This window comes from Macaca fascicularis, chromosome 9 (assembly GCF_037993035.2).
Source record: "Macaca fascicularis isolate 582-1 chromosome 9, T2T-MFA8v1.1".
NCBI lineage: Eukaryota > Metazoa > Chordata > Mammalia > Primates > Cercopithecidae > Macaca > Macaca fascicularis.
Genome location: NC_088383.1, coordinates 72,638,797 through 72,666,372, shown reverse-complemented (window position 1 = coordinate 72,666,372; position 27,576 = coordinate 72,638,797). Strand labels below are relative to the sequence as shown.

The window sequence follows — 27,576 nt, the reverse complement described above, 5'->3', positions numbered from 1 at the left end:
CCTACAATTCCCAACATGCATAGCGGCTGTTTATTCCTTGGGGACATTATGGACTCCGAGTTATTGCTGGGATCTGTAGTTGCTTCGTATAACATTGGGGGTTGGCTTCCTCTTATAGTGTCTGAGGGTGGGCTCGAGGGAAAAAAAGCAAATGCAGCAATTAAATAAACGTGTCCCTTACATCCGCCCGTACCCGATCCGGATCCCGAGCGCGCGAGGGCGGAAGTGGTGGCGGCCCGCGCGGCCGGAAGTCCAGATCAGCTGATGGGGGAGGCGGCTCCGCAGCCGCCTAGAGGCCCCGGCCGCCGAGCGCTTCGTCCCGGCCTTAAGTCTCGGAGACTGGCCAAGATCACCGCTTGCACCTCGCTGTTGGGCGAGGCCCGGTTCCGTCTCTTTCCCAGGCCTGAGATTCTCGCCCGGCACGGCCGCCCTGAGCGCCCCGGCCACCCCCAGCCCCGGCTCGCCCCTCAGGCCCCGGGCCTCCCCTCAACCCCCGGCCGGCGGCCCAGGCCCCGGATCCGCGGGGGGGGACCCGGCTCCGGGGGGTGCGGGCCCCATGGAGCTGATGTTTGCGGAGTGGGAGGACGGAGAGCGCTTCTCATTCGAGGATTCGGACCGTTTTGAGGAGGATTCGCTCTGTTCCTTCATCTCCGAGGCCGAGAGCCTCTGCCAGAACTGGCGGGGATGGCGCAAACAGTCAGCGGGGCCCAATTCCCCCACTGGCGGCGGTGGCGGAGGTGGCAGTGGCGGTACCAGAATGCGAGGTGAGAGTGAGCTGGGGGGAGGAGGAGCGGCAGGCCCTGCTTGGGCCTCGCTCGGGAGCTGTCCGGGACCAGGAGCTGTCCCCGACCGAGAGCTCCCTTCAGCCAGGGGAAGAGCGGGGAGCTGTCCCCGGCCGGGAGCTGTCCCCGACTGGGAGCTGTCCCAAGCTTAGAACAGACTTCAGAACTCGCTTTTCCGGCTTTCCTGGGGTGGGCTGGCTTCTCCACACCTGTGTGTGTGTGTGTGTGCGCGCGCGCGCTCTGTGGCAGGGAGATCCTGTGGACAGAAAGTAAATCGTTCGTCACTCCTTTGCCTTAGAGATGGGATAAAGGAGAAGAATCTTGTCTTTGACTTGGGAATACTTAACTGAGTTCAGTCTAAGGCATACCGGAAAGTAGACAGAAGAGAATGTGGGTAGGGGGCTGATTGTGAAGAAGTGACCACTTGTGGCGTGTCACCGCATTGCAAAATGCATTGGGAGCTTCTTGCTTCGGGGTGATGATCTCTGATCCCAGAAGCACCAAGAAGGGATCCCACCCAGAGGAAAGTAGAGGTGAACTGGCCTGCCAGAGATTCCATAGTTCATAGGTTTAGATCATAGGCTTTGTTTGCTTCTGGCCATATCAAACATCTGTCAGAAGCCAAGGCTGGGACTTGCCTGCTGTGCCTTCCTCATGGCACAGTTTTTGTCCTGGTCCTCAGTGGAAGCTGGCTTTTTTCAGCAGTTGAGTTTAATTTGTGTGATTCTACTCAGGGTTTTCCAAGAGTCTCGTTTTCCAAACTGGTTTGTGGAGATTTCTGGTGCTCTTTTGGGACACGAAGAAATTTACATACATCACTTTTTTTTTTTTTTGAGACGGAGTTTTGCTCTTGTTGCCCAGGCTGGAGTGCAATGGCACGATCTCGGCTCACCACAACCTCCGCCTCCCCAGTTCAAGCAATTCTCCTGCCTCAGCCTCCCGAGTAGCTGGGATTACAGGCATGCGCCACCACACCCGGCTCATTTTTGTATTTTTAGTAGAGATGGGGTTTCTCCATGTTGGTCAGGATGGTCTTGAACTCCCGACCTTAGGTGATCTGCCCGCCTCGGCCTCCCAAAGTGCTGGGATTACAGACGTGAGCCACCGCGCCCGGCACATATATCACTTTTTAGGAGTGGCGGAGTGGTGACACTCAGCTTCAGTTAGAGAGAGAATATGTCCTGTGTACACACACACAAACACACACAGATCATAGGCAGTTTTACCGTGAGTCTTCTGTGGCCTTCCGGCTTCTTTCATGTTTGAGTATGTGGGTAGTATTGGGGCTTAGTGCTCCCACACTTTGAGGGAAGTAACTGAAGTCATGGTGATGAAGATTGTTCACATATTGGTATCTTCCTGCTTAGGTTAAAATCTGGGAAAACGTGCCATATTACCCTAATCCCCCCACTTCAGTCACTCACTTGCAAAATAAAGGGGTTGGCCAGGTGCGATGGCTCATGCCTGTAATCCCAGTACTTTGAGAGGCCGAGTTGGGTGGATCACTTGTGGTCAGGAGTTTGAGACCAGTTTGGCCAACATGGTGAAACCCCATCTCTTCTAAATATACAAAAGATTCGCTGGGTGTGGTGGCACCCGCTTGTAATCTTAGCTACTTGGGAGGCTGAGGTGGGAGGAAAGTTTGAATCCAGGAGGCGAAGGTTGTGGTGAGCCAAGATGGCACCAGTGCACTCCAGCCTGGGTGACAGAGTAAGATTTCATCTCAAAATAAATAAATAAATAAAAAATAATAAAAAATAAAGGGGTCAACTTTTTTAAAAAGGTTCTTTTTAATTCTATGATTTTCTGATCTATCTTTTAATGTGACTGGCAATTTTGTAAGATGTACAGTTTGTCCTATTTTTCCTACTTTTTGATTAAAACACTGTGGAAAACCTTGAGTGGTAAAAACCTTTATCTTAGTCCAGGTGATTCCAGTTGCAGCAGCAGCTAGGTCCCCTGTGATAACTCTCTCCCCTTGAGGGTTTCCAGTGTGGGAAGTCATCATTTAGGTATGCCAAAAGTGGTCCGGCCTCTCGTGCTTCTTGAGATCCCTTCCAGGCTCTGGTCTATCTTTTCTCCTTAGCTGGAGGCCTACAGTCATCTAGAGTAAAAGAGATGGTTAAAAAAAAGGAAAAAAAAAAAGCAATTGGAGGCAAGAATGCCAGAGGAGAGACATTAACCATGTAATTTGAATTTAAAATGTTCGTGGAATATGGGAAATTCAATGCTGAGCCATGTGAGCAGGGTTACTTGCTAGGGTCCTGGAATGCACCTCTCTGGCCAGGAGTTTCTTAAGATATCTCTGGTATCTTCTGTTCTAGACCTTAGGTGTAGCCGGCTGTGGGCTGGGGATTGTCCAGCTCCCCTTTCCCATATGGAGCCTTAAGGGTTAGTGTATCCTGTAGGGGGATCCCTAGGACTTTCATCCAGGTCTCCTCTTTCTTTCATAGTGAAGGTGAGGCCCAGGATGTGGCACCGGCATGAGTGCCAAGAAACCATGGCCCTTTTCATTTCCTATTCTCTTTCCCCTGATCCCAACCATTGTTTGGAAAGATGGACTGGTGATTCCATTGGTGGAGCTGTCAGCAAAGCAGGTGGCATTTCACATCCCATTTGAAGTGGTGGAGAAAGTTTACCCACCGGTGCCTGAGCAGCTACAGCTCCGAATTGCTTTTTGGAGCTTCCCTGAGAATGAAGAGGACATTCGGTGAGGCCAAAGGACTGATGGTGGGAAGTGGGTTCCTGATACTCCACACTCTCTGCTGGGTTTCCCATTGAACAAAGGAGACATTGTATTTGGGGCAGTGGTGAGAGGAAGACAAGGGAGGGATTGCCTGGGATTCCCCCCCCCACCGCCCACTCCCCCCTGCCCGGAGAGAGAGTGCCTAGGGCATTGTGGTCTCTGACAGGGTCTGCCAAAGGTTATTTGCTGAGTTTTGGCTGTGTCCTCCTCTTCACCCCCAGGCTGTATTCATGCCTGGCCAATGGCAGTGCAGATGAGTTTCAGCGAGGGGATCAGCTCTTCCGCATGAGGGCTGTGAAGGACCCACTGCAGATAGGTGAGTGGGCCATCATGCCATGTGGCACACCCTGCTCCTCCCATCCCCTGGCTTATGAAGTAAGAACACACCGCAAGAAGCTGGAGCATGTTGTCTGAATAACTGCAGGGCCAGGGTCAAGGGCAGAGACCCAGGTCTTGACAGTGCTCCCTGACCACGCCCCCATTTCTCCCCAGGGTTCCACCTGAGTGCTACAGTGGTGCCACCTCAGATGGTCCCTCCCAAAGGGGCCTACAACGTGGCTGTGATGTTTGACCGCTGCCGGGTCACTTCCTGCAGCTGTACCTGTGGGGCTGGGGCCAAATGGTGCACCCACGTCGTGGCACTCTGTCTCTTCCGCATCCACAACGTGAGGCCCTCCCAATTTATCCCGGCCCTATCCTACGCTCCATCCCCCCCTTCTCTGCTGCATGCCTGGCTACAATGTGAGCCCCCTCACCTCCCCTACTCTGCCTCTCTGTCCCCCAGCTCCAGCTCCAGCAAGCCTGTTCTCAGATTATTCCATTTTACTCTGTGTCCCCTTCAGGCTTCTGCAGTCTGCCTGCGAGCCCCAGTCTCAGAGTCCCTGTCCCGGCTACAGAGGGACCAGCTGCAGAAGTTTGCTCAGTACCTCATCAGTGAGCTCCCTCAGCAGGTGGGTGAGGTCGGCACCCCCTCCTGCAATTAGCTCCGGGCCAGGCCGCATAGCGGCCTTCCTGTTAGGCCCAGGCCTCCATGGGTTCACCTAGGCCGTGTTCTGCCTGCCTTTGTCTCTTTCTCCCTCAGATCCTCCCCACAGCTCAGCGTCTCCTGGACGAACTCCTGTCTTCCCAGTCAACAGCCATCAATACAGTGTGTGGAGCTCCGGGTGAGTGTGGGGAGAAAGATGGGCAGTAGGAAGAAAGCAAGCTTGTAGTGCAGAGCACCACTTATTCAAGGCTTGCTGTTGTCAGGCGAATCCAGGCCCCTATCTCTAGGTGATTGACTGCTTGTCATCCTCAGACCCCACAGCAGGGCCCTCAGCATCGGACCAGAGTACTTGGTATCTAGATGAATCGACACTCACTGACAACATCAAGAAGACACTGCACAAGTTCTGTGGCCCCTCCCCTGTGGTCTTCAGGTAAATCAGATCTCTGCATACCTGTGTCTGTGGTGGAGGGGGAGCGTCCCTCAGGCTGATGACAGATCCTTTCTTCTATCCTTGCCTGTGACCCCTAACTTTTATTCCCTGAACTGGCACAGTGCCTGGCACACAGTTGTCACTAACGAATCGATGGAAGATGGTGACCTTGTACAGTCACAGAGTGGTCTGCTCTTACCTAGCAAGAGTTATTTTTCTTCCTTTGATAGATCAGGAAACGGAGGCAGAGAAAGATTTAAAGAGTTTTTGTGGCCAGGGGCGGTGGCTCATACCTGTAATCCCAGCACTTTGGGAGGCCAAGGTGGGCAGATCACCAGAGGTCAGGAGTTCAAGACCAGCCTGGCCAACATGGTGAAACTCCATCTCTACTAAAAATACAAAAATTAGCCAGGCGTGGTGGCGGGCGCCTGGAATCCCAGCTACTCGGGAGGCTCAGGCAGGAGAATTGCTTGAATCCTGGAGGTGAAGGTTGCAGTGAGCTGAGATCGTGCCATTGCACTCAAGCCTGGGCTACAGAGCAAGTCTCTGCCTCAAAAAAGGAAAAACAAAAATTGTTACAGATGTCCTTTTCTCTCTGTCTTCTGTATTTTGGGGCCGGAAGCCCTTTTAGGTTTCATTGAGCCCCATCTTACTGTCATGGTTTTCTGTTCCTCTGCTTTTATAGTGATGTGAACTCCATGTATCTGTCTTCCACGGAGCCGCCAGCCGCTGCTGAATGGGCATGTCTGCTGCGCCCTCTGAGAGGCCGTGAGCCGGAGGGCGTCTGGAACCTGCTAAGCATCGTGCGGGAGATGTTCAAGCGGAGGGACAGCAATGCTGCCCCCTTGTTGGAAATCCTCACTGACCAGTGCCTCACCTATGAGCAGGTAATCACCCAGCGTTGGGGAGCCCCATGGTGGCTCATTCTCTCCCTCCCCCCGCCTCATCCTCCTTTTGCTGAAAGGGACTCTGGAAGGGCTACTCTGCCTTTCTCTGAGCTCTCAGGTGCAGCTCACAGCCTTCTTTGTCTCCAGATAACAGGTTGGTGGTATAGCGTACGTACCTCAGCCTCACACAGCAGTGCCAGTGGGCACACGGGCCGTAGCAACGGGCAGTCAGAGGTGGCAGCCCATGCCTGTGCCAGCATGTGTGACGAGATGGTCACACTGTGGAGGCTGGCCGTGCTGGACCCTGCACTCAGCCCCCAGCGGTGAGTCTCCCCTGAGGCTCACCACAGAACTGAGCCTGGGCCAGCTCAGGACAGACTGAGCCTTCATCTCCTTGTTTGCAGAGACATACCATGATTTTAGTCCTCGGGAAATGGGAGGTGCTGAGCACTGGTGTTAGCAGTGATTTATGAGTCCTTTTTCTGAGAGGCTTTCATCCTTCCCTCCCCTAAATAACACCCATTTTCAAAATTCCCCAGTGTTTCAGTGATGCTTATGGGGCTGGGTCAAGAAGTAGTTCCTGTGTCCTTTTCCCGTGCCCCTCTTTGGGGTGTACACCTACTCCATGCCCATCCTTTCCCAGTAGCCCCTCAGCAGCCTCCTGCCCCTTGTTCCCACAGGCGCCGGGAACTGTGTACGCAGCTGCGGCAGTGGCAACTGAAGGTGATTGAGAACGTCAAGCGGGGCCAACACAAGAAGACGCTGGAGCGGCTCTTCCCTGGCTTCCGGCCAGCGGTGGAGGCCTGCTACTTCAACTGGGAAGAGGCCTACCCACTTCCCGGTGTCACCTACAGCGGCACTGACAGGAAGCTGGCACTGTGCTGGGCCCGGGCCCTGCCCTCTCGGCCAGGTGCCTCCCGCTCTGGGGGCCTGGAGGAATCCCGGGACCGGCCCCGACCCCTTCCTGCTGAACCAGCTGTGCGGCCCAAGGAGCCTGGGACCAAGCGAAAGGGCTTGGGTGAGGGGGTCCCCTCATCACAGCGGGGTCCCCGCCGCCTCTCAGCTGAAGGGGGAGATAAAGCTCTGCATAAGATGGGTCCAGGTGGGGGCAAAGCCAAGGCACTGGGTGGGGCTGGCAGTGGGAGCAAGGGCTCAGCAGGTGGCGGGAGCAAGCGACGGCTGAGCAGTGAAGACAGCTCCCTGGAGCCTGACCTGGCCGAGATGAGCCTGGATGACAGCAGCCTGGCCCTGGGCGCAGAGGCCAGCACCTTCGGGGGATTCCCTGAGAGCCCTCCACCCTGTCCTCTCCACGGTGGCTCCCGAGGCCCTTCCGCTTTCCTTCCTGAGCCCCCAGATACTTATGAAGAAGATGGTGGTGTGTACTTCTCAGAAGGGCCTGAGCCTCCCACAGCCTCTGCCGGTCCCCCTGGCCTACTGCCTGGGGATGTCTGTACCCGGGACGACGTCCCTTCTACAGATGAGAGTGGCAGTGGGCTTCCCAAAACCAAAGAGGCAGCCCCTGCAGTTGGAGAGGAGGATGACGACTACCAGGCGTACTATCTGAATGCCCAGGATGGGGCTGGGGGCGAGGAAGAGAAGGCCGAGGGCGGGGCTGGGGAGGAGCACGATCTGTTTGCTGGGCTGAAGCCGCTGGAACAGGAGAGCCGCATGGAGGTGAGGGGATGGAAGGAGGGAGGGCTGGGTGCTCCTTAGCCACAGCTGGGAGGGGCCTTCTAGCTCTAGTTGGGAGTGTCAGGACCATCACCAGGACTGTGAGAATCCTGTTGCAGGCGTGGAACTGGCCTCCCTGCTTTCAGTCTACTCTCTTTCCTGCTGCTTCCACATGATTTTGCTAAAATGTGATGGTATCACTCTCCTGCTTAAAACCCTTCAATGGGTTCCTGTTGCCCTTACGATAAAATGAAAGTACTTGGCATGACCTATGAGGGTCCACTTGATCTGGTCTTTGCCTGCTTTGCCAGCCTCACTTGGCTGTTCTGTCCTTTGCACTCCAGTCAGCTGAACCACTCCTGTATCTGCCAGGCTCTCTCTTGCCTCTAGGATTTTGGACAGATTGACCTTTCTGCCTGGAATGTTCTTCTGCATTAGCCAGTGTTTCTTCTTCATGTCTCAGGGATCTTAAAGATCATTTCTTCTAGCGAGTCTCTCTGATACTGTCCCTCTGCCCCAAGATATCCCGCCTGCTTCCCATTGACTTTTCCCTGTAATAGCTGGCATCACGGTGGCGTGTGTTTATGTATCTGGGTCTCTAACCAGAGCTCCTGTGGAGCAGCGCAGGGCCTGGCATGTAGCAAGTGTTCAAGGAATGTTGGCTGCATGAGTGACCATGATGTCCTGCCCCTGGAAGTTGGGACTTCAACCTTTCTGGTCCCATGTCCTCCTTCCAGGTACTGTTTGCCTGTGCTGAGGCCCTGCATGCACATGGCTACAGCAATGAGGCCTCCCGTCTCACCGTGGAGCTTGCCCAGGATCTGCTAGCCAACCCACCCGACCTCAAGGTAGAGCCGCCCCCTGCCAAGGTGAGAGAGACCCCCTTCCTCTACCTTCCCTTCCCCCACTTACCCCAACCTGCTCCCATGCCCCACCCCAAGTGAGAGCCTCCTTCTACCTCCACCAGGGTAAGTCAGAATCATCTGCCTGTCTCCTGTGTTTCTTCCTTTTCTAGGGCAAGAAGAACAAGGTATCCACGAGCCGTCAGACCTGGGTGGCTACCAACACCCTGAGCAAGGCAGCTTTCCTGTTGACAGTGCTAAGTGAGCGTCCAGAGCACCACAACCTGGCCTTCCGAGTTGGCATGTTTGCCTTGGAGCTGCAGAGGCCTCCAGCTTCTACCAAGGCCTTGGAGGTCAGAGGCTCCATCTCAGCCTTGTACTTCAGTCTCTTTAGAGCCTTATACCTTGATCTCTGTTGACACACTGGAGGTCTGAGCTCTTTCCTGTGCCCTCAGGTGAAGCTGGCATACCAGGAGTCTGAGGTGGCTGCCTTGCTCAAGAAGATCCCTCTGGGTCCGAGCGAGATGAGTACCATGCGGTGCCGGGCAGAGGAGCTTCGGGAGGGGACGCTCTGTGACTATCGGCCTGTGTTGCCTCTCATGTTGGCCAGTTTCATCTTTGACGTTCTCTGTGCTCCAGGTATGGTGCCTGACCCTACAGTAAGTGGGGAACTGGGGTAGGGGTAGCTTTCTCTAAGAAAAACCAAGAGCCCCAAGGTTCTGAATCACCTTTAGGACCCATCAGGCAGCTTCATGGGTAGGTCTGTGATGATGAGGATTTTGGGTTCCCTTGCATTTTTTTCCTGTGCATGATACTTCTGTCTGCCTGACTTACCCCAACTTTTATACAGTGGTTTCTCCCACAGGTTCCCGGCCCCCAAGTCGCAACTGGAACAGTGAGACACCTGGGGATGAGGAGCTGGGATTTGAAGCAGCAGTTGCTGCCTTGGGTGAGTCTGTCAACGTCTTGAGCACATCCATGAGCTAAGCCTGGTTCAAGTCTTAAAGGACATGAGACCTGTGCCTTGTTCTGAAGGGCTGTATGGTAATGGGAAGGTCAGGGTGACGTGTGTGAGCCAACTAGTGCCTGTAAGACAGTCAGGAATTCAGGGCAAAAATGTGTGCTATATGGCCGGGTGTGGTGGCCCATGCTTGTAATCCCAGCACTTTGGGAGGCTGAAACAGGAGGATCGTTTGAGCTCAAGAATTCAAGACCAGCCTGGGCAACCTAGCAAGACCTCATCTCTACTAAAAAAAAAAAAAAAAAATTAGCCAGGTGTGGTGGCACATGCCTTGTGCTGCCAGCTACTCCAGAGTCTGAAGTGGGAGAATTGCTTCAGCCTGGAGATTGAGGCTGCAGTGAACCATGATTGTACCAGTGCCCTCCAGCCTGGGCAACAGAGTGAAACCTTGTCTCAAAAAAAGAAAAAAAAAATTGTGTGCTGTGGGTGTTGGGTATTGTAAGGGCAGCAAAACAGAAATCTAGGGAAAGGCCTAAGGGAAGTGGTAGAATATGGAATGTGGGTTAAAAAATCAGTAGGTCCTAGACCAGCGAACACCGTGAGTAAACACACAGTGCAATTAAGTTTTCATGAGAATGAGGAGCCCGGCTTCCCTAAAGTGGTAAGTATATGCTGGGTAAGCAAATTGGACCTGGTTATGAAGGTTTTGAAAAGCACACCAGAGCTTAGGTTGGATGCAGTAGTCAATGAGGACTTCTATAGGTGACGTGGGTTGGACCAAGGGAACCCCTTACCTCATATGCTGATGGCTTGGGAACCCTGGCCTCTTGCCTTTGCTGCCTTGGGAATTATGACTACTGTCAATCCCCATAAGGTCCTCTTTCTCACAGGCATGAAGACAACAGTAAGCGAGGCAGAACATCCCCTCTTATGTGAAGGTACACGTCGGGAGAAGGGTGACCTGGCATTAGCACTAATGATCACTTACAAGGACGACCAGGCCAAGCTTAAGAAGGTAAGAGACTGGGGTCGGGTGCGGTGGCTCATGCCTGTAATCCCAGCACTTTGGGAGGCCGAGGCGGGTGGATGGCTTGAGCCCAGGAGTTTGATACAAGCCTGGGCAACATGGCAAAATCCCGTCTCTACCAAAAAATACAAAAAATTAGCAGCTGGGCGTGGTGACACATGCCTGTAGTCCCAGCTACTCGGGAGGCTGAGGTGGGAGGATTGCTTGAACCCAGTAGGCAGAGGTGCAATGAGCCGGGTTTGCGCCACTGCACTCCAATCTGGGTGACAGAGCGAGACCCTGTCTCAAAAAAAAAAAAAAAAAGTAAGGGACTGAGGTACTGGGGCCTTTGACAGGCAGAGAAAGAGAGCACATTTTACTACCTTTCTCAGGGAGTTTCCAGTACAATGAGAAAAGTGCTATTTTAGGCTGGGTGCAGTGCCTCATGCCTGTAATCTCAGCACTTTGGGAAGCAGAGGCGGGAGGATCGTTTGAGACCAACCTGGCCAACATAGTGAGACCCTGTCTCTACAAAAAATTAGAAAATTAGCCGGGCATGGTGGCGCGCGCCTGTAGTCCCAGTTACTCGGGAGGCTGAGGTGGGAGAATTGCTTGAGCCCAGGAGTTTGAGGCTACAGTGAGCTATAATCATACCACTGCACTCCAGCCTGGGCAACAGAGCGAGACCCTGTCTCTTAAAAAAAAAAAAAGAAGAAGAGGAAAAAAAGAAAAGTGCTCTTCTGCCCGTAGGAGGTAAGTAGGGAATCTTGGGGACATCTCATAAAGAATAAGAGGAGACCAATGGTTCTTATAGGAGTGCTAGGGCCGGGGGTGGAAGAAGAGAAGCAGAGGGCATAAAGTCATTCATTCGCTTATTTCAGTATTTATTGACTATCAGTATATTCTGCCCTGTGGGTGTTAATGGAGGATACCAAGATATGTTGGGGTTGAATAAGTTACAAACAAAAGACATGTAAGCCAGGAGGTCATCCTGTGGTTGTAACTGGGGAAGGCTCCCTGAGGATGTAGCAGTTGGCCATTTCAAGGAGACAGGAAGGTAACAGAAGTCAGGAGCTAAAGGGCATCCTGTCACTGCTTCTCTGGAGGTCACTGCTTCTGTCTTCCAGATCTTAGACAAACTCTTGGACCGAGAGAGCCAGACACATAAGCCACAGACGCTGAGTTCTTTCTACTCATCTAGCCGCCCAACCACAGCCAGCCAGAGGTCTCCTTCAAAGCACGGGGGCCCATCTGCCCCAGGGGCCCTGCAACCACTGACCTCAGGCTCTGCAGGGCCTGCTCAACCAGGGAGTGTGGCAGGGGCTGGGCCAGGCCCCACTGAGGGCTTCACAGAGAAGAATGTGCCTGGTGAGGTGGGGGCACTGGGCAGGGGGGATGAATGGTGTGGAGCTATGTTGAGATCCCCTTTCCTGGGCTCATCCCAGCGTCCTGTTTTCCTCACCTAGAGAGTTCCCCACATTCCCCCTGTGAGGGTCTTCCATCTGAGGCAGCTTTGACCCCCAGGCCAGAAGGGAAGGTTCCTAGCCGGTTGGCACTTGGCAGTCGTGGAGGCTATAATGGACGGGGATGGGGGTCTCCAGGACGGCCTAAGAAGAAGCACACAGGTAGGACAGCCTGTGGGCTAGCATAGAGGGAAGGATAATCCTGAAGGTTGGAGTCTAACATCTGGGACTCCTGACTTCTGAGACTGACTTCTTTTGGGGGGTTAGGCATGGCCAGCATTGACAGCAGTGCCCCTGAAACAACATCGGATAGCTCCCCGACCTTAAGCCGGAGACCACTTCGAGGGGGCTGGGCCCCCACCTCCTGGGGTCGAGGTCAGGACAGTGACAGCATTAGCAGCTCTTCTTCGGACTCCCTGGGCTCCTCATCCTCCAGTGGAAGTCGCCGGGCCAGTGCCAGTGGAGGAGCCCGGGCAAAGACTGTTGAAGTTGGCAGGTCAGTGGGAAGAACTCCCCATCTTCCCTGATCTGGCCCACCCTCAGAGCCATATCCCTAGTGCCATCCAACCATTGTCTCCCAGCATCCTCACTTTCCCTGGTCCTTCCCAACCTACCGGGATACCCATTTCAAAGAAACCCCAACCCCCGTCCCTACCCCATTGCCCCTTCAGGTACAAGGGCCGCCGCCCCGAGAGTCATGCCCCCCATGTACCCAATCAGCCATCAGAGGCAGCTGCACACTTCTACTTCGAGCTGGCGAAGACAGTGCTGATCAAGGCAGGGGGCAACAGCAGCACTTCCATTTTCACACATCCATCTTCCTCAGGGGGCCACCAGGGTCCTCACCGCAACCTGCACCTTTGCGCCTTCGAGATTGGGCTTTATGCCCTTGGCCTGCACAACTTTGTTTCTCCCAACTGGCTCTCACGTACTTATTCTTCTCACGTTTCCTGGATTACAGGTAAATCATTTGACCTGACCTGGGTATGGGAGGGGGATTAATTGGTGGGGATAAGAGCCTTATCTTTGTGGGGGATTACTGATCTGATAAAGAGACATTATTCTCACACCCCAGTGGTGCCCACACTAACCCAACTCTGCCCTTCTCTTCTTTCCCCTAAGGCCAGGCCATGGAGATAGGCAGCGCAGCCCTGACTATACTGGTAGAATGCTGGGATGGGCACCTGACACCCCCTGAGGTTGCATCCCTGGCTGACAGGGCATCACGGGCAAGAGACTCCAATATGGTGAGGGCAGCAGCAGAGCTGGCCCTGAGCTGCCTGCCTCATGCCCATGCATTGAACCCTAATGAGATCCAGCGGGCCCTGGTGCAGTGCAAGGAACAGGTATTTCTATGGGCAATCTGGGAACCTCTTCTGGGGTATCTGGGCAGGGAGGTTGGGCATGGGAAAGCTAAGGGCCCAGCTCTTGATTCCCATATTCTGGAGTTTACAGATGACTGTTGGTCCTCTCATGGCGACATTTTGCCTATTAATGTGCTTTTGCACCCATCTTTACAACTCAAAGGTTAGGTTTATTTCTATTTTACAGATAAGGAAATGGAGGCCTACAGTTTAGGGACCAAGATCATCACTCAGGATAGAAAACTTAGGGAAGGCCTCATACATATAAGACTTGAATGGGAGGGGGCTGTTAAATTAGTTTGGAACTGGGACTATAACCTGGGTCTTGACTGACTTTGATCAGTATTTATTCAGTGTGTGAAGCACTCACTGCTCTGATAACGGACTCTGAGCATTGACACTGACCTCTGATGCCTCCCTGGGAATGAGATAGCTCTGAGGGAGACATTGGAATCTCATCTAACACCATCCATGTGGTAAAGGCCTTTCCCGCTTAACACTCTGTTCCCCTCTCTTCCAGGACAACCTGATGTTGGAGAAGGCCTGCATGGCAGTGGAAGAGGCAGCTAAGGGTGGGGGAGTGTACCCTGAAGTGTTGTTTGAGGTTGCTCACCAGTGGTTCTGGCTATATGAGCAAACTGCAGGTGGCTCATCCACAGCCCGTGAAGGGGCTACAAGCTGTAGTGCCAGTGGGATCAGGGCAGCTGGGGAGGCTGGGCGGGGTATGCCTGAGGGTAGAGGGGGCCCAGGGACTGAGCCGGTTACAGTGGCGGCGGCAGCAGTGACAGCAGCAGCCACAGTGGTGCCCGTCATCTCGGTGGGGTCTAGTTTGTACCCGGGTCCAGGACTGGGGCATGGCCACTCCCCTGGCCTGCACCCCTACACTGCTCTACAGCCCCACTTGCCCTGTAGCCCTCAGTACCTCACTCACCCAGCTCACCCTGCCCACCCCATGCCTCACATGCCCCGGCCTGCCGTCTTCCCTGTGCCCAGCTCTGCATACCCACAGGTGAGACCAGTGTTCTGCTGGGGGGGTGAGACGTGGGAAAATACTGGGAATTCATAGGGGGTTGGGGTGGGGTACTCTGGGAGTATAATTGGGCTGTCCAAAAGTCCTGGTGAGGTGGTGGGAGTCTGGGGGACCCAGCCCAACTAAAATAAGAAATGACGTTCGGGCATGGTGGCTCACGCCTTTAATCCCAGCACTTTGGGAGGCCGATGTGGGTGGATCACTTGAGGTCAGAAGTTCGAGACCAGCCTGGCCAACATGCGGAAACCCCATCTTTACTAAAAACTAGCTGGGTGCATGCCTATAATCCCAGCTTCTTGGGAGGCTGAGATGGGAATCACTTGAACCTGGGAGGCAGAGGTTGCAGTGAGCCGATACCGTGTCCCTGCTCTCCAGCCTGGAGAACAGAGCAAGACTCTATCTCAAAAAAAAAAAAAAAAAAAAAAAAAAAAAAAAAGAACTGTCAGGATAGTAGCTTGTGGGGGTGAAGCAGGAGAGCAACATCCTAATCGAACTTGGCATCTGCCCTCTGTTCTTCTCCCTGCCCCTAGGGTGTGCATCCTGCATTCCTGGGGGCTCAGTACCCTTATTCAGTGACTCCTCCCTCACTTGCTGCCACTGCTGTGTCTTTCCCCGTCCCTTCCATGGCACCCATCACAGTACATCCCTACCACACAGAGCCAGGGCTTCCACTGCCCACCAGTGTGGCCTGTGAGTTGTGGGGCCAGGGAACAGGTGAATGGAGGGGAGGCACACTGGGCAGGGGAGGTGGGGAGGGAATCTTCTCTGCCTCTCTTTGGGCTGAGTTCCTGACATGGCTCTCATCCCACTTAGTGAGCAGTGTCCATCCAGCATCCACATTTCCAGCCATCCAGGGTGCCTCACTGCCTGCCCTGACCACACAGCCCAGCCCTCTGGTGAGCGGAGGTTTTCCACCACCCGAGGAGGAGACGCACAGTCAGCCAGTCAGTCCCCACAGCCTGCACCACCTGCATGCTGCCTACCGTGTCGGTGAGAGGACATCCCTTTCTGTGCTCCTACCTGCAGTTGTGCCAGTGGCTCCTCAGAGGACCCTTCCTCTAGCTCTTCATTTGTTTGCTGTGGGGTCAGGTGGCAGGTTGGGGTAAAGGGTGAAGAGGATACTCCCTACCATGTACCCACTCTTATCTCCCAGGAATGCTGGCACTGGAGATGCTGGGTCGCCGGGCACACAACGATCACCCCAACAACTTCTCCCGCTCCCCCCCCTACACTGATGATGTCAAATGGTTGCTGGGGCTGGCAGCAAAGCTGGGTAACACCTCCCCTCCCTAGGACCATTTCCCCCCCCACCTGCTCTCCCCCACCTTCCTTATCCCAGACCTCCTTCCTAGCTCTTGCTCAGAGTTGAGGCCTTGGTCGGGTATGTGTGCGTGCGCGGGGGGCGGAGGGTTACCTCAGCTCCTGGGGTGGAGGGAGGCTCTCTGCCAGGCCAGAGCTGAGATATGTAAGTTGGGTCCCTAGGGCAGAGGTGGCCACCCCCGTCTCATGCCCCTCCCCCTGCCCCCCAGGAGTGAACTACGTGCACCAGTTCTGTGTGGGGGCAGCCAAGGGGGTGCTGAGCCCGTTTGTGCTGCAGGAGATCGTCATGGAGACGCTGCAGCGGCTGAGTCCCGCTCATGCCCACAACCACCTGCGTGCCCCGGCCTTCCACCAACTGGTGCAGCGCTGCCAGCAGGCATACATGCAGGTGACAAGCTAGAATTATGGAGCAGGGTGGAGCACTTCCTGGGTGGTCTTGTACCAGAGGGAAGGGAGGCAGGGCCTGGTTCTGTGCTTTGTACCAGAGGGAAGGGAGGCAGGGCCTGGTTCTGTGCTTTGTACCAGAGGGAAGGGAGGCAGGGCCTGGTTCTGTGCTCATCCTGCACACATCCTCCTCCAGTACATCCACCACCGCTTGATTCACCTGACTCCTGCGGACTACGACGACTTTGTGAATGCGATCCGGAGCGCCCGCAGCGCCTTCTGCCTGACGCCCATGGGCATGATGCAGTTCAACGACATCCTACAGAACCTCAAGCGCAGCAAACAGACCAAGGAGCTGTGGCAGCGGGTCTCACTCGAGATGGCCACCTTCTCCCCCTGAGTCTTTCACCCGTAGGGTCCTATACAGGGACCCAGGCCTGTGGCTATGGGGGCCCCTCACACAGGGGGAGTGAAGCTTGGCTGGACAGATCATCCTCACTCAGTTCCCTGGTAGCCCAGACTGACAGCTGCTCTTGGGCTGTAGCCTGGGGCCAAGATGTCTCAGACCCTAGAAGCCTAGGGCTGGGGGAGACAGCCCTGTCTGGGAGGGGGCGTTGGGTGGCCTCTGGTATTTATTTGGCATTTATAAATATATAAACTCCTTTTTTACTCTAGTCGACCTGGGCCTTTCCCTTCTTTCCAAACTCCATGTGCAGATGAACCTTGAACTGGGGGGAAAACTGACGCTTTAGTCTAAGTTTTTCCCACTCCAGGGAGGCAGACAAAACAGAAAAATAAGGATGTTTATTAAGGACATTTCTAGCCCACAGCTAGGGCTCATACTCAGCTCTATGAGCCACTGTCCGACCTCATCCCCATTCAATGTGAATGACATTAGGGAGGCCGGGCCACAGGTAGATCCCACTGCCTGACTAAAGGGGCCATAGCAAGGGGTCCCTCCCATAGCAAGGGGTCTCTCCCATAGCCAGGTATAGATAGATACACTGCTGTGGATGAAAAGGGAAATCTCATTGGACTAATACATTCCCCTATACCCTGCCTGAACCCTCTCATTCCTCCCCACCTCCCAAGATGATGGGTCAAAGGTACCTAGTACCATGATGTGGGGTACCAGAGGAAGTCCCTTTATTCGCCCCAGAACTATGGGAAAAGGATACCCTTCCCTTCTCAGGGGGCTACTGAGGTAGAGGGGGAGGGGCCAGGCCACTCTAATCCCCCTTGTGGGCCCTGCTCTGGGCTTGCCCCTTAGGGAAGCAGAGGGCATTTTGCTGGTACGGGAGGCTGGGACATCAGCCCAGACTGGAATGCTGCAGTTCTTCCCGAAGCCATGAGGGCACTGGCTGTCCAAGCCGGCTCAGCAGCTTCGACAACTCCAAATTATGGTTCCGGAAAAAATCCGTAAGGAAAAGACGGGACTGACAGGAGAAAATGGAGGCAGAAATGGTAAGAAGTGGGACACTAGTGGGACACAGAATCAGATCCTGGAAGTGGAGAGGGATTCCCCAGCCCCTGGCTTTACTTACCTCAGTATCCATATCTGGATACCTCCGACCTTTGCTCCGTCCTAGGCAGCGAGTCTTACCACCTTCAAGTCCCTGGCACCAAAATCCCTTATCGTCATCAAACCTGCTCAACAGGAAGAGGCCATGAGGTGGCAGGGAAAAGAGAAACTCAAGTTCCATAAATGCACAATGCCCCTCCCTGCCCACAGGGACATGTCTCTCCTTGTGAGACAGTAAATCCATGTCTCTAACAGACATGGTCAACCTGCTTCCCCATTTCCCATAGAGTACTCCTCCCCTGGGTCATGCTCTCCCACCTGAGGGTCCGTGTGTAGTTCAGAAAGGGTGTGATACCCAGGAACTTCTGGATGCTCTCCATTGAGGCTGCTGGGTTGGTACGCAGCTCTTGCCCATCCACAATCAGCAACTAAAGGGACAGGGATGTGGTTCCCTCTATATTCCTAAGAAGCCTCTGGGCTGAAGGGAAGAAGAGGGGAAGGGGAACCCCACTGATGGCTCTTGCGGGGATTATACCTGTCCAGAGGGGTAGTAAGTCAGCCAGCGTTGTAGATGGGTAGAATAGTAGCCAGGGACAAGACAGCGGTTCTGCAGGGAGCGTAGTGCCAGAGGGGTCTGGGAGGAGGCTGAAATCACCTGATAGAAGGTATAGTTCAGAGCAACTGGGTCTCCATGGGCTCGCTGATGCTGAAGGACGAAGAGAAGGAAGGTGAAGGACTAGTGATTTGACAGTATTATTATGCCCTTACGCTTGGTCTGGTGACAGACAGTACAGCATGGGTACCCACCCCCAAGGCATTAGTAAGTTTCTCTACCCTCACTCCTTCCTCCCTCTCTAGCATAGCAGTCACTGCCCCCTACCCGCTACCCCCAACCTTTAGCCTGTGTGTCCCTAGCTTCAGGCAGACCTGGTACCAGGAGTAGGCCCTGTCAGCAGGGTTGGTGAGCACTGTGATGATCTTGGCTCGTGGCAGGAGGGCAGCCCCCCGCCGTGGTACAACCTCTGAATCAAAGTAGGTGGCACTTTTTTCAAATAGGAAATCAGTGCTGGCATTGGAAGGAACAGGGAAGAAATCCATGTACCTAGGAAGTAGCACAGAAGAGAGAGAAGTAGAAAAATATGCAGAGTGAAGTGACCAGAAGTCTGTGCTGAGGGAAGCTGGAATGGGGTATTTTGGGGGAAGAGAGTGTTCCTCTGAGAAACATTCAAATGGGACCCAGTCTCACCAGTCAATACCCTTGTGGTAATTAGGGCCGTTGAAGAACTGAATCTCCTCAAATGTGCTGGGGCTAGGGAAGCTGCTAGTTACAGCTGGGTGCAGGCTCAGGAAGAAGTGAATAGCTGTAGTCCCTAAATGGGAGAGAAAGAACCGGCCATTGTGGGAGGGAAGCCCGCTCAACAGCATAAGCTTGAAGGAAGTGAAAAAATAACCACTCTGGGTAGGAAAATCCCCCATGGCCAAACGACAATGATAGGAGGCAAGTCTGAGAGAGAAGGGAAGGGCTAAAACAGTGGTTCTCTGCTTTAACTGTGCACCAGAATGACTTGTGGAGCTTGTGAAAACACTACAGATGATTCTGATATACAACCAGGGTTAGGAATCACTGCCTCAAGACACTGGATCAGTGAGGGGTGGGTATAAAAGGAGTTCCTTTTTTTCTCCCTTAAAAATTCAAATTAAGGCCGGGCGCGGTGGCTCAAGCCTGTAATCCCAGCACTTTGGGAGGCCGAGACGGGTGGATCACGAGGTCAGGAGATCGAGACCATCCTGGCTAACCCGGTGAAACCCCGTCTCTACTAAAAAAATACAAAAAAATAGCCGGGCGAGGTGGTGGGCGCCTGTAGTCCCAGCTACTCGGGAGGCTGAGACAGGAGAATGGCGTGAACCCGGGAGGCGGAGCTTGCAGTGAGCTGAGATCCGGCCACTGCACTCCAGCCTGGGCGACAGAGCGAGACTCCGTCTCAAAAAAAAAAAAAAAAAAAAAAAAAAATTCAAATTAAGGCCAGGCGCGGTGGCTCATGCCTGTAATCCCAGCACTTTGGGAGGCCAAGGCAGGCGGATCACTTGAGGTCAGGAGTTCGAGACCAGCCTGGCCAACATGGTGAAACCCCGTCTTTACTAAAAATACAAAAATTAGCCAGGCGTGGTGGCACCTGCCTGTAATCCCAGCTACCGGGGAGGCTGAGGCAGGAGAATTGCCTGAACCCGGGAAGTGGGGTTGCAGTGAGCTGAGATCGTGCCACTTCCCTCTAGCCTGGGCAAAGAAGTGAGACTCTATCTCAAAAAAAAAAAAAAGAAAAAAAATTAAAATTAAAAACACTTTTTTCATTCCTGTGATTACCTGGAGAGAGGAGAGTTCCTTGACAAAAGGATCCTTTGGGTTTAAGGCAGGGCAAGAGAAGTTAGCTAAGGATACTTCACCTGTTTTCTGGGGTCCCACAATGAGGAACTTCGGGAGACGATCACAGGTTTTCTCCTTGGACCAGATATCTTTGTGCCTCTTGTCATCACAGGGATTCTGAAGCCAGGGCCAATAATCAGATAAGGCCTAGTCTTTTTTTTTTTTGAGATGGAGTTTTGCTCTTGTTGCCCAGGCTGGAGTGCAATGGCATGATCTCGGCTCACTGCAACCTCCGCCTCCTGGGTTCAAGCAATTCTCCTGCTAGCTGGGATTACAGGCATGTGCCACCACGTCCGGCTAATTTTGTTTTTAGTAAAGACGGGGTTTCTCCAAGTTGGTCAGGCTGGTCTCAAACTCCTGACCTCAGGTAATCTGCCTGCCAAAGTGCTGGGATTATAGGCAGGAGCCACCGCACCCGGCCTGGCCTAGTCTTTTCTTAAACCCCTATCCCAGCTGGGCGCAGTGGCTCACATATGTAATCCCAGCACTTTGGGAGGCTGAGGTGGGCAGATCACCTGTAGTCAGGAGTTCAAGACCAGCCTGGCCAACAAGGTGAAACCCCATCTCTACTAAAAATACAAAAAATTAGCCGGGCGTGGTGGTGGGTGCGTATATTCCCAGCTACTAGGGAGGCTGAGGCAGGAGAATCGCTTGAACCCGGGAGGTGGAGGTTGCAATAAGCAGAGATTGTGCCATTGTACTCTAGCCTGGGTGACAGAGCAAGACTCTGTCTCAAAAAAAATCAAAAAAACCAACAACAACAAAAAAACACCCCACCCCTATCATGTCTCTCATCAGACTGAACTCCACCTTTACCTGCCAAAGGGGGCTTCGCTCCTGAGGGAAAAGTTCAAAGTACTTCTGTGCAAGCGGGACAGGAGGAAGGGTCTGTAGGCGCAGCCGTGTCCAGCACTGGAGGAAGCGCACCAAGCTCTCAAAGGTGTACAGGCCCAGCCGATCATTTCCATAATTGGACAGATGGGTCATAAAGATGCTAATCTGTAAGGGGGTACCTGCATTTCAGATTTGGAGAGCCTACCCCACCTCTGAATTAGCCTTGGAGTAAAGGTCCCAGCCTGCAAACACCTTGACTCTCCAATCTTCTAGCCCTTCCTCTCAGCACCTTACCGGATTAAGCAGCACTGTCAGAAAGAGCTCTCCACCTCGGATGCTCCGGTCTAGTTCACGAGAGCCTCCAGGATACTCATTATAGAAGATTGTGTGAGTGAAGAGGCCACATGTCTGCCGGGGCAGCACCTGGAGGGAAAAGAAAAAACAGATAAGATTTGAGGCCAGGCGCGGTGGCTCAAGCCTGTAATCCCAGCACTCTGGGAGGCCGAGGTGGGCGGATCACGAGGTCAGGAGATCGAGACCATCCTGGCTAACACGGTGAAACCCCGTCTCTACTAAAAAAAATACAAAAAACTAGCCGGACGAGGTGGCAGGCGCCTGTAGTCCCAGCTATTCGGGAGGCTGAGGCAGGAGAATGGTGTGAACCCGGGAGGCGGAGCTTGCAGTGAGCCGAGATCGCGCCACTGCACTCCAGCCTGGGCTGGGCGACAGAGCGAGACTCCGTCTCAAAAAAAAAAAAAAAAAAAAAAAGATTTGAAAGACAGAATGAGAAGTAGATGGAGGATACTGGGATTTATAGAGGACTCAGTTTGAAGTTATAGCAATAAAGCTCTTACTGAGGGTGTTAAGATTTTTTCACCTTTTTACCCCAATTATGTACCCCCATACTTGGACTGGCAGTTGATAGAGAACATAGGTCAATGCATGTTGAAAGCTGTCTAAATGTGAGAGTTTGATTCAAGCTTGTATTGGGAGTCTCTCACCATAATGCCATTGTGAATGAAGCCACGACGGTAGCGGGCAGGGCGGAGATGGGGATACTCCTCAGTGCTGGTCACCTGGATGCCCCACACGGATTTCCAGGCCTCATAGAGCTGCGTGTGGATGGGGTACACGCCCGAGTGGTGGGGGGCCACAGCATACCCCAGATCCGTGGGAATCCCATGCTCCTGGGAATGGCATAGACTCTCACCAGGACCTGGTGAGGTTTGGGGAGTAGAGGGTAAAGAGGGTGGGGAAGCCTCCAAATAAAGAAAAATGCAAAGGGTAGGAAAAGGGTAGCCCATTAGGGGATGGTAGAAAAGGAAGCATGGCTGGGAGAAAGTATGGGGAAGAGATCCAAGGGTCTTACCAGAGCAAACTGTTTGTTGAGCCTCATCTGGTCAGCCAGCACGGAGCGATTGTGGAACAGGTGTGGTTGCATGTGACTCCACATGTGCGGGAACCACCAGAACTCTTTGCGGTGCTTCAGCAGCATGTCGTCCCCTGCATCCTCCTCCTCTGTCCCTATGACCACACGCTGACCACTGACCACAGCCAGTCAGCCCCTGTTCCCTCCTTTGTTTTGTATTAACACTGACCACCTTCCATCCCTGGGACAACCCTACTGATCCTTGCCTAAGTAAGACTTTCTATTTGCCCCATTGCCAACTTGCCCTCCAGCCACCCGTGCGAACCTAAATTCATGCCCACCACTAGCTCCTCAGAGCAGTCTGACCCCAAACCTTGACCCTTTTCTCCAACTTGTCTGCCCAGGGAAGTGGACAGTGAAGGGACAGGTCAAGCTATGATATGCTAAAAGAGTAGAGGAATAAGCTCACCAGTATGATAGAACTTGCCCGAGAAGCCCAAGTTGAAGGTGAAGTTGGGGACTAAGGTCCTGAGTTTGTTCTGGGTGATCAACAGAGCCTGGGAAGAATAACAGGAACGTGAGAAATCAGGAGCGCAGGCTGAACAGGAAATACATGAGAAGTAGCATTCTTCCTGCCTGGAAAGGCAGGGAGTGTACCTATGACAAGCTCAGAATCAATGAAGGGAGTATGACAGGCCAGAGTGTGAATAGCTTCTAAGAAAAAAATTTAAGTAACAAGACTGACCTCAACATCAGCCACCTTCATGCGGGTCCCTTCCTTGCCCACAAAGATGTCATCGATGTCTACCAAGATGTAGCGGTCGAGGTCCAGGCAGAGGCGCTTGCCAGTGAGGTATGCAACAGCATCAACGAAGATAAGTTTGTGGAGCCAGAAGGAAAGGCCGTGACCAAAGAGCACCCGCTGGATGCCATCATGAAGCCCCAGGTCCTGTACCACAGTGGGAAGCCGGGCCCGACGAAGAACTGGTCCTGGCACCAGGGGCTCAGCTGGCCGAAGGCTGGCAAGAAGCACTGGTTCATATGTACTATGATTGGATTGGAAGATGGTCCAGTCATCACCAGGGAGTGGCCCTGGTTCTAGGCGGCTGGGGCGTGTGAGATGCAGTAGCGGGGCAGAAGGATTCACTTGGTAGTCCCGGAGCCCCAAGTTTGAGTGTAAAAAAAGGGGAAAGCCCTTAAGCTGGGCACTCAGTAGGCTGTGCTCGTGGGCTCGGAAAAAGCCAATGATGCCCACACCATACTCCACACAGTACCGGTCTAGCAGTTCTCGACTCCAGGCATCCAAGTTGACATACTTGAGCAGGTTCTCATAAATGACCAAGACATAGCGGCCATGGGTATTATCAGTCAATGTGGGCATGTCACCTCGGCCAGGTGCCAACTCAGTGCTATAACGAAAACGACTAGATTCCAGGATGGCCACAATTTCCTGCCCCAGCTGTGAGTATGCACTCTCCACAAACACAAGGACCACAGGTTCAGTTCGAACTGTCTCTGGAGGCCTGGGGGGCCGAGGTGGAACTGGAGGCCGTGCAGGGCCAGGACCAGCTGCCCCACTGCTGCTGCAGTCTCCCAAGGGCAGGGGCAGGGGCTCCTTGGCCTTAGGGCTGGTGGACACATAGTAAGCCAGGAAGCCCATGGAGCCCAGGCTGAAAGCAATCAGCAGCAGTATGAGGCGGTGCAGTTCCAGCTGCCGAGCTGGGCGTACCACCTTCCACAACTGGAGCATGGCGGGGGGAGGAAGGGAGGGAGGAATGGGGACCACCTCAGGGGATGGGAGGTAGGAGTTCTATAGGCTAGGACTGTCTTGGAAGGGTAGAAGGATAGGAAAATATGGGACAGGGATTCCCTCAGGGGGAGTTTCCTTAAGAGGTGGAGATGAGTCCCCTTAGTATAGGGTAGGGGAGGCAGAAGGGGAAGCAGGGGGCAACTATACAGAGTCCACTAGTCTCAGGTCACCATGGCCCCCTGGCCCATGGCTTCAGGCTGCAAATCTTGCCAGGCTCTCCCCTTGGCCCTGGCTGAGTGCCTCACATCAAAGGTCAGCAAAGTTCAATCTCTGCCCCCCTACCTGTAAGACAGAGAAATCAGTGGGTTATTCCTCCTTCTGAAACTGTGTCATTAATCCATTTTCCTCCCCATCCCATCTCTCTTACCTCCTGCTTATTGGATAATCTGTTCTCAAAAAAAAAAAAGAAAAAAAGCCTCCTGTAGGAGAATCTACAAGCTAAGTCCTTTACCTTGGCTTCACAGCTTGTTCCCTTTCCCTTTCTTAGAATACCCAAATGAATGTCCAAATTCTTCACTCTAAGCAAAGCTCAGAGATGGAGCAGTATATGCAAATGATAGAGGGGAACAAATCTCCCATCAACAAGAGGCTAAATATCCTAGGAGGCTAAAAACAGCCCTGCTCTGAAAGGAGTTCCTAGCCCATGACTGAGTAGCTGGCCAGCCAGCAACAGCTCTGATCTTTCTGTGAGGAAGGGACGGAAAGCCCCGGAAGTCCTCAAAAGTCCCATGCTCCAACGAAATATCAGATAAGGAACTCATGAGTCTGTTAATCGTCCTCATCAATCAAACCCAATATCACAGCCAACAGCATTAACGAACTTGCAGTCAGGTGGACACTATGGTGGGGGAGTTCAAAAGGAAAGAGCAATCCTCATGATAGGTAATCATTCTACCAGTTTCCAAACCCAGAACTTAGGGACTCCCTTACCTGTTGCTTGTGAAACATTATCTGCCCCTGACCTTCACCTCAACTTTGCCAGTCAGGAGATAAAAATGTAACTCCTGAGCAGGCCACACACTGGGTGCTGAGAAAAGCCAGACAACTGAGTCCACTCTAGTTCTCCTTCCTAACTTAGCCTAAGTGGTTCTCCAACCCTATTCCTCAACAGCTCAGAAGAGTCCCTGAGCTAGCCTGGAGAGACATGAGGTATTGAGTTCAGTTACACAAACAGAACAACTTGAGTAAGGACTGGATGACAGAGAGTAACAGGAGCTTAAATTACATCCAACCAATGACAGAAGGAAAGAGGACAGTGTGATCAGAAAAACACAGTTTTAAGGAGGTCTAATTTTGGGGATCTCTTTTATTATTTTTAGATGGAGTCTTGTTCTGTCACCCAGGATACAGTGTGCTGGTGTGATCATAGCCTACTGCAGCTTCAAACTCCTGGGCTCAAGTGACCCTCCCACCTCAGCCTCCCATGTAGCTGGGACTACAGCTGTGCACCACCACGCCCTACTAATTTTTAATTTTTTTTTAGAGATGGGGGTCTTGTTATGTTGCCCAGGCTGGTCTTGAACTTCTGGGGTCATACAATCCTCCCGCCTCAGCCTCCTGAGTCTGTTCTTTTTCTTAAATCAACTGCTTCTTTAAGTTTTATTGTCACTATCCCCACCTCAGCCTCCTTGTAAGGCTGGCAATCCCTCTCTACCACCTACCCCCAAACACACACATCTCAGGGGTGATAAGGCAGAGCCGAGGTCCTTCAGAATTGACAGAGATGATTTAAAAACAGTTCAGGCCAGGCGTGGTGCCTCACACCTGTAATCCCAGCACTGTGAAAGGCCAAGGCGGGTGGATCGCCTGAGGTCAGGAGTTCAAGACCAGCCTGGCCAACATGGTGAAACCCTGTCTCTACTAAAAATACAAAAATTAGCTGGGCGTGGTGGTGGGCGCCTGTAGTCCCAGCTACTCATAAGGCTGAGGCAGTTCACTTGAACCCGGGAGGTGAGATCGAGCCACTGCACTCCAGCCTGGGTGACAGAGCGAGACTCCGGCTCAGAAAAATAAAAAATAAAAAAAACAAAAACAGTCCAGCTTGGGCCTAGGTAAAACGACATGAGAAGAGAGCTGGGGGAGAGGATCAAAATGGTGACGAGAAGGGGTGAATGCTAAGAATTTGATGCAACTTTAGAGAAAACATCGTAGTGAGGAGGTCACTGACGGGAAGTTGATACTCAGGGTGTATCATCCCGTATTTGAGAACTTACAACTTGCCAGCCATTCTTCTAAGAGCTTTACATATATTTAATCTTCATACCAGCCCTAAGAAGTAGGGAAAACGTACGTGCTCCATTATCCCCATTTCACATATGAGTAACTCAGAGAAGCTTAGAAACTTGCCCAGGATCACACAGCTCAGTTGATGGGAGGGCTGGGATTCGACGTCAGGCCTGTCAAGCTCCAGAGCCGCGTTCTTAGCCGCTGCATTTTAGCTTCATACCTGGAAGAAGCAGCAAGGTTTAGGGAAGGGGCGCCGCAGGCCGGGCCAGTGAACGCTGAGGGCCAGCAGGGCTGGGCGGGGTGGGTGTGTGCGGGAGGTCTCTGAGAACGGCGAAGCCAGACGGGAGCCGGGCCTGGGCTAGGGGAGATCGGGACTGCCGGAGCAGCGGCGCGGAGGCTGCGGGCGCCGAGGGGGCCCGAGGCTGGCGGCTGGAGGGGCCCCGCCGAGAGGAGACGGGGGTACAGGTGGATGCGAAGAGCGCACCGGATGTGGGACACCAAAGGGGAAGGGGCCACGGGCGCGCGGCGGCGACTCCGGGGTGACATCGAAAACAGCCTCTGGGCTGGGAGAGCCTTGCGGGAAGAAGGGAGCCCGCCCGGTCCGGACGGGAGCGAGGCGGTTCTGAGGGAGGCCGGAGGAAAGGATCGGGGTGGGGGGCGCACGCTGGGCCGCCCCGGGACGACCCTGAGGGTGGCGATGGTGGCAACATCGAGGAGAGTCTGTTGCGGGGCCTGAGCGCGACCATGGGCGGGGGGTCTCCTCAGGGGCGGCTCACCCGGAGGACTGGGCGGCGTCCCCGCTGTCCCCGGGCTCCGCCGCGTCCCGGGGCTGCCCGGCTTCCCTGCTCTCGGGGCCACGGGCCGCGTCGCGGCTGCTCCGCCATCTCCGAGCGAACGCTCTGCCGCAGCCTGGCCCAACCACCGCTCCCACCGGGGGAGGCGGCGCGCCGCCCCTGGTGGCACCCGCTCGGATCCACCGACTCCGGCCCTAGCAGCCGCGCGACCTGGGTGCCGGGAAACCAAGCGGCCCTCCGCAGTGCCGGGCCCAGCCGCGGCCTCCGAGACGGCGGGTGGACGCCCCGCCCGCGGAAGCGCACCCCCTCCTCCTCGCGCGATGGCACCGCCGGCCGGGCGTCGGGGACCGCGACTCTGTAGCAGGGGCGGGCTCAGGCCTGGGCTCATCCACTCAGCCCCGCGGAGGGGGAGCCGGGCCGGCCCACTCGGAGGGGACGAGGCGGAGCGGCCTAGCCGGAGGCGGGACCAGGGGCGGGGCGAGGCCCTCAACCGGCTCCCAGGGCACTCACCCTCCCTCCCCTCCCCGCCCCGCCTCGCCTCCGCAGCACCGAGCGCTGGTTGGAGGTTATGAGGAAGTTTTTTTTTTTTTTTTTCTTTCTGTTACGGAATCTCACTCTGTCCCCTGGGCTGGAGTGCAGTGGCGCGACCTCGGCTCACTGCAACCTCCCCCTCCCGGGTTCGAGCGATTCTTCTGCCTCAGCCTTCCGAGTAGCTGGGGTTACAG

General features: G+C 54.0%; 2 protein-coding genes across 36 annotated transcripts; one reads left to right on the top strand and one right to left on the bottom strand.

The window, feature by feature from the left end:
• The first annotated feature begins 283 nt into the window (after window positions 1–283).
• Window positions 284–16,548, top strand: ZSWIM8 (zinc finger SWIM-type containing 8). Of its 23 annotated transcripts, XR_012417778.1 has the most exons (27): window positions 284–764; window positions 3,339–3,492; window positions 3,750–3,844; window positions 4,021–4,193; window positions 4,371–4,478; window positions 4,610–4,691; window positions 4,826–4,946; window positions 5,632–5,833; window positions 5,981–6,156; window positions 6,514–7,507; window positions 8,242–8,373; window positions 8,520–8,699; window positions 8,802–8,985; window positions 9,197–9,295; window positions 10,198–10,322; window positions 10,981–11,066; window positions 11,441–11,681; window positions 11,780–11,938; window positions 12,044–12,272; window positions 12,448–12,737; window positions 12,899–13,122; window positions 13,661–14,149; window positions 14,701–14,860; window positions 14,984–15,160; window positions 15,324–15,443; window positions 15,700–15,878; window positions 16,071–16,548. XR_012417778.1 is itself a non-coding variant. In XM_005565450.4 (26 exons), exons 1-26 carry the CDS (start codon window positions 557–559, stop codon window positions 16,529–16,531), a joined length of 5,679 nt encoding a protein of 1,892 aa, XP_005565507.1. In that variant the 5' UTR covers window positions 284–556; the 3' UTR covers window positions 16,532–16,548. The 23 variants fall into 23 exon arrangements, 18 of the variants coding, with proteins under 18 accessions (XP_005565507.1, XP_015311633.1, XP_005565509.1 ...); XR_012417774.1 differs by lacking the exon at window positions 10,981–11,066 and having other exon boundaries at window positions 11,441–11,686; window positions 15,768–15,878; XR_012417775.1 differs by lacking the exon at window positions 10,981–11,066 and having other exon boundaries at window positions 11,441–11,686; window positions 14,701–14,884; window positions 15,768–15,878.
• NDST2 (N-deacetylase and N-sulfotransferase 2) lies at window positions 11,177–26,958 on the bottom strand. Of its 13 annotated transcripts, none has more exons than XR_012417797.1 (16): window positions 26,834–26,958; window positions 26,174–26,277; window positions 22,767–24,109; window positions 22,491–22,578; window positions 22,022–22,176; window positions 21,654–21,868; window positions 20,947–21,075; window positions 20,635–20,817; window positions 19,839–19,935; window positions 18,643–18,766; window positions 18,324–18,498; window positions 17,932–18,102; window positions 17,752–17,824; window positions 17,419–17,521; window positions 12,489–12,756; window positions 11,177–12,256 (listed from the first exon to the last, which is right to left on the bottom strand). XR_012417797.1 is itself a non-coding variant. In XM_065520105.2 (15 exons), the coding sequence occupies exons 3-15, from the start codon at window positions 23,769–23,771 to the stop codon at window positions 12,718–12,720; spliced, it is 2,565 nt and encodes an 854-aa protein (XP_065376177.1). In that variant the 5' UTR covers window positions 23,772–24,109; window positions 26,174–26,277; window positions 26,834–26,958; the 3' UTR covers window positions 11,177–12,717. The 13 variants fall into 13 exon arrangements, 5 of the variants coding, with proteins under 5 accessions (XP_065376177.1, XP_073857901.1, XP_073857902.1 ...); XR_012417790.1 differs by having other exon boundaries at window positions 17,715–17,824; window positions 21,654–21,839; XR_012417791.1 differs by having other exon boundaries at window positions 21,654–21,839.
• Between the last annotated feature and the right edge of the window lie 618 nt (window positions 26,959–27,576).

What these genes read in the sequence shown, in the direction of transcription:
- NDST2 (XM_065520102.2), bottom strand. Translation starts at nt 23,771, where the DNA reads ATGCTCCAGTTGTGGAAGGTGGTACGCCCAGCTCGGCAGCTGGAACTG. An exon ending in TCAACAAACAGTTTGCTCTG is followed by an intron (nt 21,840 to 22,021) that starts GTAAGACCCTTG and finishes TGCCATTCCCAG; the next exon opens with GAGCATGGGATTCCCACGGA. An exon ending in TGTGGGACCCCAGAAAACAG is followed by an intron (nt 18,767 to 19,838) that starts GTGAAGTATCCT and finishes TCTCCCATTTAG; the next exon opens with GGACTACAGCTATTCACTTC.
- ZSWIM8 (XM_005565455.4), top strand. Translation starts at nt 557, where the DNA reads ATGGAGCTGATGTTTGCGGAGTGGGAGGACGGAGAGCGCTTCTCATTC. An exon ending in TCAGTGAGCTCCCTCAGCAG is followed by an intron (nt 4,479 to 4,609) that starts GTGGGTGAGGTC and finishes TTTCTCCCTCAG; the next exon opens with ATCCTCCCCACAGCTCAGCG. An exon ending in GGGGCTGGCAGCAAAGCTGG is followed by an intron (nt 15,444 to 15,767) that starts GTAACACCTCCC and finishes TTTGTGCTGCAG; the next exon opens with GAGATCGTCATGGAGACGCT.